Source organism: Scyliorhinus canicula, chromosome 6, assembly GCF_902713615.1.
Source record: "Scyliorhinus canicula chromosome 6, sScyCan1.1, whole genome shotgun sequence".
Taxonomy (NCBI): domain Eukaryota; kingdom Metazoa; phylum Chordata; class Chondrichthyes; order Carcharhiniformes; family Scyliorhinidae; genus Scyliorhinus; species Scyliorhinus canicula.
The window spans coordinates 139,603,439-139,616,185 of record NC_052151.1 but is presented as its reverse complement, the minus strand read 5'-3'; the positions used below and the strand labels follow the sequence as shown (position 1 = coordinate 139,616,185).

Below are 12,747 nucleotides of genomic sequence, written 5' to 3'. Positions count from 1 at the left end.
TTTATAAGATGATCAGGGGAATAGATAGAGTAGACAGTCAGAGACTTTTCCCCCGGGTGGAACAAACCTTTACAAGGGGACATAAATTTAGGGTGAATGGTGGAAGATATAGGGGGGATGTCAGAGGTAGGTTCTTTACCCAGAGAGTAGTGGGGGATGGAATGCACTGCCTGTGGAAGTAGTTGAGTCGGAAACGTTAGGGACCTTCAAGCAGCTATTGGATAGGTACATGGATTAGGGTAGAATAATGGAGTGTAGATTAATTTCTTCTTAAGGGCAGCACGGTAGCATTGTGGAAAGCACAATTGCTTCACAGCTCCAGGGTCCCAAGTTCGATTTCGACTTGGGTCACTGTCTGTGTGGAGTCTGCACATCCTCCCCGTGTGTGCGTGGGTTTCCTCCGGGTACTCCGGTTTCCTCCCACAGTCCAAAGATGTGCAGGTTGGGTGGATTGGCCATGACAAATTACCCTTAGTGTCCAAAATTCTATGATTAACCTAGGACAAAAGTTCTGCACAACATCGTGGGCCGAAGGGCCTGTTCTGTGCTGTATTTCTCTATTTCTATTTCACTGCCAGCCGAGAACCATGCGGCTGGGGAATCAGAGAATCTAGCCCCTATATCCGATGTAGATGACAACCTCTCCTCTTCAATTCCACACACCTTGTACTTCCAGAACATACTCATCATGGCTGTTGTAAAGAACAAGTTCAATGGTACATCGGCAAACGTTTCACCATAGTGTTTGTTAATTGGGCTGCATAGATATATTTGCTTTCTGTCCTCTCTCAATTTCTATCAGCTGTTGATCTTCTAAACGACATTGAAATAAATAGTAATTCTTCCCCCAATTTGAATCATGGTACCATTAGTAATTCTAAATCTCTTCTCTGGGTCCTTGGTTGCCATCTAACCCATGATCAGATTGCACCTGGAGCATTGAGCAAATCGGAGAACCTTGCCTCAGGAAGGATACATTGACCTTGGGGGAATTGAGGAATTGTAGTGCAGATTTCCGAGAAGCATACTCAGACACCAAGGATTAAATTACAAGGAGAGATTGCACAAACTAAGGTTGTATTCCAGGGAATTTAGAAATTTAAGAGACGATTTGATCAACGTTTTCACATTATTAAGGGTAACAGGTAAGATAGATAAGGAGTAAATAAAAACAGAAAGTGCTGGAAGTACTCATCAGGCATGGCAGCATCGTGCATTGAGAAGCAGGAGCAATATGATTCTTCTTTGGAAGAAAAGCTGCAGAGTTCTTCCAGCACTTAACGTTTTTGTTTCAGATCTCCAGCATCCACAGTTTTTTGCTTTTATTCTTCTGATTGGAGAAGCTAGGACTGGATGACATAGTCCAAAATCTGGAGCCGGCCTTTCACGAGAAAGGTTTGGAATGACTGTTAAGAGTAACAAAGTTTAGAACTCTCTTCTGCAAATAGCAATAATGCCAGATTAGTTGTTAATTTTAAAACTGAGATTAATGCATTTTTGTTGTCCAAAGATGTTAACAGACATGTGGCAATGGTGGGTATATGAAGTTAGTTGGCATATTAGTGGCATCAACCTATTGAATGCTGGAACAGAAACGTGATTTCTGGAAAATACTTTATTCACTGTATTACTTTATTAGCTTCTTGAGTGTTGTTGGAGATGCACTCATCCAGGCAAATGGAAATCATTTCAACACATTCCTGACTTATGCCTTGTAGATGGTAGACAGGCTTTGGGAATTCAGGAAGTGAGTTACTCACCAGAGAATTCCCTTCCTCTGGAGACACAGAGGGCTGGAATCTCCAATTCTGAGACTGAGTGCTGACGCCGGCGTAGGAATGGTGGCGTTTTCCGACTGAAAGAATGGCTCAAAACAGCCAGCGATCCTCTGTCTCTAGCACCCGGCTCTAGCTGTTGTTACGGCTGGAGAATTGCCTGGTCTGTGTGCGCATGTGCAGGATGGGGACCTGCACTGCGGACCCCTTTGGCCAAGCTCGCCCCTGCCAAAGCCCCCCCCACCCACGGGTTGGCTCTCCCCCAACTGTGGCGGCGCTGGACTCAGTCCGCAGCCGCCACGCCGAGTTCCCCCCAAGAAATAGCATGAGTGACCTACGCCGTCAGGAACTTGGTCTGTCGGGGCGGAGCATTGGGAAGAGGGCCTCATGTAATCTCCTGAGGCCGTCCACATGGTGTGTGGCATACTCCTAGAGTATGAATCCTGCAGCCCAGGCATCTTGATGAGCCTAATCCAGGGTGATGGTGATATAGTCTGATGCCTGGGTACACAGAGCACCTGTCGCCTCCCGGGTGCAGTTATGGGCGCAATATTGGGATGCGCCACACAGGTCCCCTCTTGAGCCCCGGAATTACCGGTGGCATAGATATTGAGGGCTGCGATGACCTTCGGGGCCACCAGGAATGGGTGCCCTCATCCTCCATTGGGTGCCATGTCATGGAGGATGTGGCACAGATGCCGCATTGTTTCTCTGCTGAGACAGAGTCTTCTGCAGCACAAGGTGTCATCAGCTCATGGAATTACCAATGACACATGTACACCTTGGGCTGTCCTTCTGGCTCCCTCCTTAGTCTAATGGATGGCTGGGTCTTCAGAGGTGCGGTGACCCCCTGCACATGGGGTACCACCTCCAGCCTGCATTGTCATTGTTGCCTTCTACGGTATCTGCCCAACCCTAGCTGCCACGAGTGCAGTAAGGGCAGCCTCCATGGGATCCACACCAGTGAACAGTTTTATCTGGAAAGAATTGGAGAAGAAGAGAACCCAACACTCCATAGGGTTCCATCCCAGGCTCTCAAATCCTCCAAGCCTCCCCCACCTTTACCATGACTGTCCCGCCTTCTCTCAGAGTGCCATCCAGCTAGCCAGATGTGCTGGCAAACCGCACCCTGCACAGTCACCCGTGGCTAGATCAGGAATTCCCAGACCTCATACCTCTGCTGGACACAGTAGGGAGGCCGAGCTCAGCTGCCCTCAGCTCAACCACATACTTACCCTTTGGCCGCGAGAAGCTCCTCAGTGGTGAAGCCCTGCTCTTCAGTGTTTGTTTGTTGAAAGTTGCCTCTATGGTGCTGACACTCCTAGAGTTCAGGCACACTGTTCAACCATCAAAGTTTGCTGGACATACTATGCACTAATCATCCTCTGAGACATGGCACCTTTGGCTGCAAGGAAGCACTTCAGAGTTGAGGAGAGTGAAGTACTCTCACAGCTAACAAGTCTAATTTCTCATTTGAAATAGCCTTCAGCTGTGAAGCTAGAGGCTTCTCACACTCCTGATGGGTCCCCCATCCCCCACTGAGGACTGGGGCAGCAGCTCCGGTGCCCTTGAGCTGCATTCCAGAAAATGGAAAGATCTACTCACCTCCTCAGTTCCCCTCAGAAGCCATTGTGCCAGCTCACGTTTTTTAAAGGAGTACTAAATGACACCACGTAACTTCTCCTGGGGAGTCGGGTAATTCCCGGGAAGTCGCTGCATTCACTTCAATCTCTTTAATGAGATTGTGTAGCCACCGAAGTTGGCCATTCCCTCAATACAAAATGGAGGAACGCAAAGCTTGCAGGTTAAAATGGACAAAGTTTGCAGCACAAGCAGGCTGCACCAAGCCAATGTGTGTTCTGTCTGCTAAGAGAGCAGACAGCACCGAAACCAACATTCCGCATACTAATGAGGCAATCTCCGGGATAGTTAACATAGTAATGGAACGATCCCAGGGACAATGGACACAAATAGGGAAGTGATTGCAACAGTGTATGGGAAACCAGACACCCCGGCACCAGCGGGGTTCGAAAACAAAGCACCTGAAGGCCCGCCCAGTAACTGAGGGACAGCCTCAGTATTGGGGGGATTCAAACAAATCAATTGGGAAGAGACCCAATCGATTCCCAGCAGGTAAAGGGTCCGCCCAAAAGGGCGCGAATCCCTGGGACCTATAAAAGACAGGTCCCAAACTTAGTTTGTTCTTCTTGACCAGCCCTCCTCTCTGGACCAGCCCTCTCGACCAGCTTTTACCAAAGAAGACCTTGACCGAGAGAGAGGAGAGGTTTGGGACAGCAGCCGCCAGCAAGTAAGTGCCTCACAACGATCGCTACCAGAGATAGACACTCCTGACCCCTTTTTAACCCGTACCAACCTGAAGTCTGAGGACCAGTGCAGAGCAAGAGGCCTTTAAGATAGGTATTGGTTTATTTAGTGGTAGGAATAGTTTAGTCATCTTAGCGTGTGCATGAATAGATTATAATTGTATTATAATAAACTCATTTGTTTGAACTTATTAATTGGTGTATGGTTTTATTGCTTTGAACTTGACCTTGAAATTTGTGGCGGTATCTTAACGATACCTGGCGACTCCAGAGCTAAGTGACGAAACAGAGCCAAATTGAGTGTTAAGCACACTCACCCAGAACGAGCAGCAATTGAAATGAATGCAAATTAAGATTAATAATACTCTCGCCATGTTTGGGCGAGATCTGGAATTCGCCATCGGGGGCGGGCCGGGTGAATTGCAAACTGGTTCACGCCAGGCGCTAATTTGATTTTGCCCTCTCCCGCTATTCACCCGGTGCATCCGGATCTGCACCGGGCATAATCTTCACCGTTGCTGAATTGCGCCCTGCATATTGAGAAATTGTTGCAGCCTCATCCCGTTTCCTCATAAAGATTGGGGTCTGGTCCCGGTGTGGTAACAGTGGCAATGAACAGGAGCTATCCTTATCCAAGTTTGAACTGAGAAAATAACTGAGAAGCGCAGTGATGTTTTTGTAAAACATCCTTTTCCTCCGTTTATAAACATCATCCAGTGACTGAATTACGATACTGGAAATACAGATTTTAGTGATTCAAAGTTTACTTACTTACATAGAAATAATTGAAAATCTGGTTGGGCTGATGTTCTGAAGGTCCAGTAGTACAATCCCCTTTCTGTCAGCTATTCCAGCTGCCAATCCTGTTGATCTTCATCCATTCAGGTCTCCTCTTGATGTTTCCTTTATGAATTAATACGTGCTTCATAATTTTTTACTTATGGAATTTTTTCCTCTGTTGGAATCTATTCCCTCACTTTACATGTGTTCTGAGTCCTGAAATTCTGCAAGGCTTCTTCTACCCTTGAGCGGTGACTTTGGAGAACGATACCCAAGTTACCCCAGGTGAATGCTGTTTTCCCATGAGCTTTCTGATCTCCAGCAGATGTTATGCTGTGGAATGGGAGAATCCTATGTAATCTTAGGGCCCTTTAGTTCTAACTGTACATATGAATGTACTCATTGCAATCATCTCACTGTCACATATTCCATTACGGCACACAGACCTTTCCTACTCTCGTTCATTCTGTCATCCCAGCCAATACCTATCCTTGTGCCTTCACCTAACGTGCTTACTTTCGTTATTTTATCTGAAGAAAGAAAGACTCACATTAATATGGTACCTTTTGTAACCTCAGGATTCCCACAACATACCTTGTAGCCAATTAAGTATTTCTAAAGTGCAGTTTCCGTCAGAATTTGGGGGTGGGGTGATTCTCTGCTTGCGATTGCTGTCAGAGAGAACGACAACACAGGTGGAAAATCGGAGAATCAGGAAATGCAGTTCTCTCCGGAGAGACTACGGATGGGGTTCTCTGACCCTCCGCGCCAGAATAGCGACCGGCGCGGGGCAGAGAATAGCCGTTCACGGCAGAAATCCACGATTCTCTGCGGACCTGCCAGTCGCGCACGTGGTCGACGCGGCGCTGGTCGAGGGCCATTGGAAGGGGCCCCCGTGGAGATTCTCCGCGGTCGACTAGCCGGGTTCCCGCCGGCGTGGTTCAGATTTGGTACCACCTGGCGGGAGCTCGGCCCAGGGGCCGCGATGGCGGTCCTGCTGGGAGGGGGGGGGGCGGTGGAAACTGACTCCGGGGATGGCCTCAGCAGTGGCCAGGCCCGCGATCAGGGGCCACCGATTGGTGGGCCATCACGATGTGGGGGGGAGCTATCTTCCTCCGGCAGGCCCGTTGTGTGGGCCCGCCATGTCGGCGGCACCCTCTTCGAAGTGGGCCGCCATGCGCATGCGCAGACCCGCTTGCGACCGCCGCATGCATACCTGGCCGTGCGGTCTTGACAGCAGGGCCCCGCCAACAGCTGAGCTGCGGGACGCATGCCGGGGCCTGCAAGCCCCCTGGAAAACAGGGAATCACCCCAGACTTTCAAGGGAAAATGTCTGGAGTGATTCTCGCCCGTTTCCCGGCGGGCATGGGGACTTAGTCCCCAAAAGGGAGAATCTTGCCCTACATTTTCAGATTTTTCCCGCTCCTTCTCAGCGACATCATGAGGTTCACACCGGCAAAGTGCAGGAATAACGAGTTCCCAACTACATGATCACCTGCCCTCACTTAACATACTTCGCTGATGAGCCATCATTTTAGCAAGGTTTACAATACCTTTTTAAAAACAAGAATCAGCCATGGGGATCTCTCTGGGGCACAAAGGTGGGTATAGCTCTCCCCCGGGGGAAGAGGGGGACATGCCCAAGCTGAGCCCTGGCACTACCCCCTTGCACCGCCCCTAGGTACAGATTGCACTTGGCTGTGCCAACCTGACACTGCCGACCTGTGTTAGAGGCAGTGGCGGGGTGGGCCCTTATGCGGTGCCCCATTGAAGGGCAGCACGGTAGCTCTGTGGTTAGCACAGTTGCTTCATAGCTCTCGGTTCCCAGGTTCGATTCCTGGCTTGGGTCACTGTCTGTGCGGAGTCTGCACGTTCTCCCTGTGTGTGCGTGGGTTTCCTCCGGGTGCTCCGGTTTCTTCCCACAGTCCAAAGATGTGCAGGGTAGGTGGATTGGCCATAATAAATTGCCCTTCATGTCCGAAAAGGTTATGTAGGATTACTGGGTTATGGAGATAGTGTGGAGGCATTGGCTTTAGTGGGGTGCTCTTTCCAAGGGCCGGTGCAGACTTGATGGGCCAAATGGCCTCCTTCTGCTCTGTAGAAATATATGAGAGGGCTTCCATGTATGTGCTGTGGGGTGGTAGAAGAGAGCAGGCAGTGAGGTGGGAGCTTTCAGGCACAGTGGGAATGGAGGGTGTGGGGGAGCCCCCAATTGTTGGTGATGTGGGGTGACTTGAGTGGAGTGGGGGGGGGGGGGGGGGGGGGGAGAGCTCCTGACACTTCAGGGTTTGCAGGGGGGGTGGCGGGTAGAGTTGATGTGCATTTCTGATTAGGGCATCCTTTAAAGATGCGTCGGACTGCACGGTCGCACAGTGATTAGCACTGCTGCCTGACGGCGCTGAGGAACCACGTTCGATCCCGTCCCCGGGTCACTGTCTGTGTGTAGTTTGCACATTCTCCCCTAGTCTGCGTGGGTCTCACCCCCACAACCCAAAGATGCACAGGGTAGGTGGATTGGCCACGCTAAATTCCCCTCAATTTAATAAAACGATGGAGCCCTGATCTCTGTGGGCCCGGATGCCGGTTCTATCAGGCCCCGCCCCGCCAGAGTGACAGCGTAAACAGCACCCATTCATTCTTTTTCCCTCAGAGAGGCTCAAGACCTGGATGGAGTACTGAGGTATTGCAAATCAACTGGAGAACTACACGCCAGTTTTCAGTGTGAGCCTGACACTTTGAAAAAATTTGGTAACATTCCACCTATTGTCTTAGACAGTGTTGGAGGGAAGGAATACTCAGAGTCATTTCAACCGCGTGGAGTTGTAAAAGTTGCGTTCATTCAATATTGCTGTGCGCACACAGGAGAGACAGATTCTGCTGCTACCCTTAGTTTGCAAAAGTCAGCTCTGATCATATTCAGGGTTACAAACATATATGTTCAAAGTGCTTTCAGAGTTACCAGCAGGCATTGGCATCATTGATTTATTCCAAACAATACAAGGTGATCAGGAGGCTTATTTTTCTGGGCCCCTTATTGGGAAAATGATTTCTAATACAAGTGGGTTTCCTCCGGGTGCTCCGGTTTCCCCCCACAGTCCAAAGATGTGCGGGTTAGGTGGATTGGCCATGCTAAATTGCCCGTAGTGTAAGGTTAATGGGGGGATTGTTGGGTTACGGGTATACGGGTTACGTGGTTAAGTAGGGTGATCATTGCTCGGCACAACATCGAGGGCCGAAGGGCCTGTTCTGTGCTGTACTGTTCTATGTTCTAATGCATCTTTACAATTTCCCGAATCTTGTTCAAAATATTCCCCTTCCCCGAACTCCTTGATAGGGTGTTCATGTGTTTTTATTACCTGCTCTGGGCAGAAAAATGAATCTCCTACAGACAGGCTGGAGCCATGGTTTCTGTACGTGGGTCCCCATTCTTATTCTAATGCCCTGTAGGATGATTGAATTATGCCGAGTGCAGGTGACTTTTCTTTAAGGTTCAACATTTTAACCCTTGCCTACTGGTTTCCCCCTTGCAATGTGCTGCTATAAACCTGGAACATCTTTCTTATTACTTATATCAATTCTTTAATACATAGAGCAATTTCTTCCACTAACAGACAGAATATGATTCATTTTGAGTAAACTGTGTAACAAAGTATTGTTTAAAAAGATTCACCTTGAATTACTCCGGTATTTTTTGAGAACTAAGAAAAAGAATAAAAAGTACCATAAAAGGATCAAATAAATTGCTTAATTTGATAAGCGTGAATTTTATTCCTTTTTTAGAATCTACTGAACAATTCAACTTCAAAATCACAATGAACATCTGGTTATGCGGCATTTTCCAACAAAAGGTCAGTACGATAATAAAATAACCATTCTGAGCATGTATATGGGGTGATGGTGGAATAAAAATTGGGGGCAAGAATAAAATCAGTGACTTACTGCAGGAGATCTGCCCGCTGTGATTTTCAGCTTGGTGACAAGTGCTGTCACCACAAACAGGTGAAGGGCCAAACTGAAATTTCCAGCTGACATTGTTAGGCCTCCTCACACTTTTCTTGTATAAGTCAGCACTGCCACCAATATTTCCTCAACCCACTCACAAACAGAGGAAAATAGAGGTTGGCAAATAGTCATTACAGTGCTATTTACCTGCTCCTATTTAGAATATTACTAAGGTTCAGGAAGCATTTTAGTGTTAGCTAGTGATGGGGTTTTGCTACCTAGTCAATGTGAAGTGTTTGCAGTGGCTACTCAATCTACTGAACCCTTCAGGTGCTTCTATTGTTGAAACCTTTAACATCCGAGTGAGACTTTAAGACTTACAGGAGTTTAACAGATAACAACAGTTAAAGGTTAAATGATTTTACTTGTCACAAGGAGAGAGGCCGCTGGAATCAAGGGTCGCAGCAGGCACACTCTGAGGAACAAAAGGGACGTAAATATATTTATACACAATAAGAAACCCATCCCCCCAAAGGTGATACATTGATAATTGCTGAGCCTTTCAGTTGGCTTACGCAGTGACAAAGGTACAATTCCGATAGAAAGGAGGGGTGATCAGGTGACATCAATGTTTACTGCAGTAATTCTACAGAGATGAATATACATTAACAATACAAAGGCCATGCTAACTGACTGACGTCACTGGCTCCAATGTACTGTTATTGAATAATAGTGTGTGTGTCACCATACAAACTGAATTGATCTCGTCAAGAGATGATTAAACTTAAGACAATGTAATCAATTGACAAGTGGCCATCTGTCTGCTAACTGAATTATGAAATGAAAAATGAAAATCACTTATCTTATGTTAAACCAGATGAAATTAAATGAAATGAAAATTGCTTATTGTCACGAGTAGGCTTCAATGAAGTTACTATGAAAAGCCCCTAGTCGCCACATTCTGGCGCCTGTTCGGGGAGGCTGGTACGGGAATCGAACCATGCTGCTGGCCTGCTTGGCCTGCTTTAAAAGCCAGCGATTAAGCCGAGTGAGCTAAACCAGCCCCTAATGAGGTAATAGAAAGCAATTTACAATGAGACCCTTTAAGACTTTATGTTGTGTATCCCATGATGCTTCAGATGGTCAAGTTAGGTTTCCACACTATCAATTTGGTGTGCACTGCAGTTTATATGCCCTAAATTGTGCAAGCGATAATCTCTAAAGCACCAGCAACCTCAGAATTAAACCAGCTGTTACACAGGGAATAGCAACATGAAAAACACAAATAGAAATGGTGATGTACATAAAATATGAGAATAATTGACTAAAAGTGAGGATCCATTGTACAAAAATATGCATATCACCTTTGTTAAAGACTGGGGAATAAACATACTGAGGTATTGCAAATCAACTAAGATCAGTGACGGGGTTTTAGACCATTTCACATCATTTTCAAAATCTTAGCCAATATTCCTGTCTTGAGCAAAATGGACTTTTCAGTGACTAGTTGTGTCATTGTATTTTCCCCAATCTTTCTGTACCTCCTGTTGTCTCAGAATTCTCCTTGCTCTTTGTATGGTAAGGAGCCAAATGGAACGAGAAACACCCACCAGGCCGTCTGAGCCATCAAATGTCAAGCATTGTCAGGGTGCCCACTGTCCCCCCCACATAAGTCTCACAGTGTCTGAACTGATCAGTCACCTGAACCAAATCAGACAGTCTCCTTTTATTGGGATGCTGGCAAAGACTTTGCCCAAGCTGGAGGTGGCAGTGGATGGATGAGAAGAAGGGGACTAACTGGGCCAAGGCTCAACTGGCAGCAGCCTACATTAATTTTGCTGGAGTAGCAAAGGCGCAGTTGATCCCACCAGCTCCACAAATTATTATTTTGTTTTTTAAAACTTGCCATGTTTGTTTCTTGGAACAGCATCTACACCTCTGTAAAAAAACATAATGAGCCCATTGCAGGACGTCTTGGCAGCCTTCCGTCTCACAAGGCCACACTTCACACCATGGTGGTCAATTCTGGTGCTCCACCATAGCACAACAGTCTCTGCTGCATTGGCTGCAGAGGAAGACAATGGACTGAGAAGGTGCAGGATCCGCTGACTTCTGTTTACTCTGGGTCCTCTTCTCAGCCAGCTGTGCTTTCTGTTTCTCCTCGGCTCTTCCACTGCCCCTTCAAACAGTCAGCCTCCTGATATTACTGTCTCCTTGCCAATGTCAATGTTGGCCATCCCCATTTCTCACTCACCGATGTGTTTGGCACGAAGGTACAGTGGCAGGCAGGAAGTAGACCAGTGGCTAGTTCACCGTACAGCAGGTCTTTGAGTGTATAGACATCATCCATGTACATAGCCGAGTCAGCGCAGACCTCATTGGCTTAGCAGAGCGAATAGGTGGTGAGGCTCCTGACTGGAATTTGGGCCCTTAGCATCATCCTTCCCTATTTAAGACATAAGAAAGAACTAGGAGCAGGAATAGGCCATAAATTCCTTAAGCATGCTCCATCATTCAATAATATAATGGCTGAACTCCCACATTAATTCGACTTTCCTGCCTCAATTAAAAATTGGTGCTGCATCGAACTGATTGTGAAATCAAATAAACTTGGTCACATTCTCAAACACTTCAGAAATGTGGTACTTGCAGAGTAACTTTGGGTGTGGGATTCTCTATCCCGCCGCAGCCGTTTCCTGGCAGCAGGATCCTCTGTCAATGGGATCCTCCATCCCACCAGCTGGCCAATGGGATTTCCCATTGTTGGCATCCCCACATTGTCGGGAAATGCTTGGGCGTGAGTGCACTGCCGGCGAAGCGGAGGATCCCGCCGAATGAGAATCCAGCCCCAGATAGTCAACAATACACTGTGATACTTGACTCCTAATTGACCCTGATCCTTATTTTTTGCTCTGTTCATGTTTTATAGAATCCTGGAATATTATTCAACATTTATACTGAAGAGATCATGGTACTTTGCAGGACATTCTACTTATATAATGAGATATTGGCGCTTATATTTTATAATTGGAGATGTGAATTAATTATAATCGTGGCACATGGGAATTACAATGTACTGTGCTACCATCCTTGAGTAACTTCTGAATGGTTCAGTGAAATCATGTGAAAAGCACAAATTCACTGCATCCTGAGACAGCACAACCGATTGCGAAGCTATGTGCCTTCACTGCCTCCAAGTCTCCAAAGTACAGGGGACAATTGTTTTTTATCCTCATGGTTTGACAATAAAGGCTACATTGGTACTGTTGCTTAATCCCTCATGTGAACACCTTGTCTAATTGTTCAAATATCTAATGATGAATTTTCTGAAATATCATTGTCCAGCCAATGTCCGAATATGGGAACACATTGAGGAATGTTAAACTTTCATTTATTTCAATAGTTTTGTTTGAAGATTATTTTTTACAGATATTTTATTATGTTCTTGCTTTGAGCCCTGGAAAAATAGTAGTATATTTTTCATGGCTGCAAACAGTCGATGTCCTCCAAAATGTATCTTTTTCTTTTAATAATGTGCATTTGGGTTTAAAACAAATGGGGGCCAGGTTGAACTGCACTTGTGGGGGTATCCACGGGGGCTGGAAGCCCCCAGGTGCATGCCTTTGGACAATGTGGTACCCGCGTGCTGCTGGTGCCACCTGGAGACCCTGGCACTGCCAGCCTTGCACCCTGACAGTGCCACATGGGTGCTAGCCTGGCACTGCCAAGGTGCATAGGTGGCACTGGCAGCTGGAATGGACACTTCCAGGATGTCAGGTTGGTACTGCGAAGGTGCCAAGCTGGCATTTTCCACGGGGCGGCTGTTCGGGCCGGGGGGGGGGGGGGGGGGGGGGGGGGGTGAAATCCCAACCCCAGTTTTAATTAGAGAGAAATAAAACTTGACTCAGTTGATGTGTTTGAATGAC

At 47.1% G+C, this 12,747-nt stretch overlaps 1 protein-coding gene across 1 annotated transcript in view; it reads left to right on the top strand.

Moving 5' to 3' along the window:
- Positions 1-12,400, top strand: part of LOC119966836 (adhesion G-protein coupled receptor F1-like) — a 99,980-nt gene extending 87,580 nt beyond the window's left edge. Inside the window, exons 11-12 of the mRNA XM_038798807.1 lie at positions 8,660-8,727; positions 11,751-12,400. Of these exons, the coding sequence (XP_038654735.1) occupies positions 8,660-8,695 (36 nt within the window). The 3' untranslated portion in view covers positions 8,696-8,727; positions 11,751-12,400. The remainder of the gene's footprint in view (positions 1-8,659; positions 8,728-11,750) is intronic.
- The last annotated feature ends 347 nt before the right edge of the window (positions 12,401-12,747 follow it).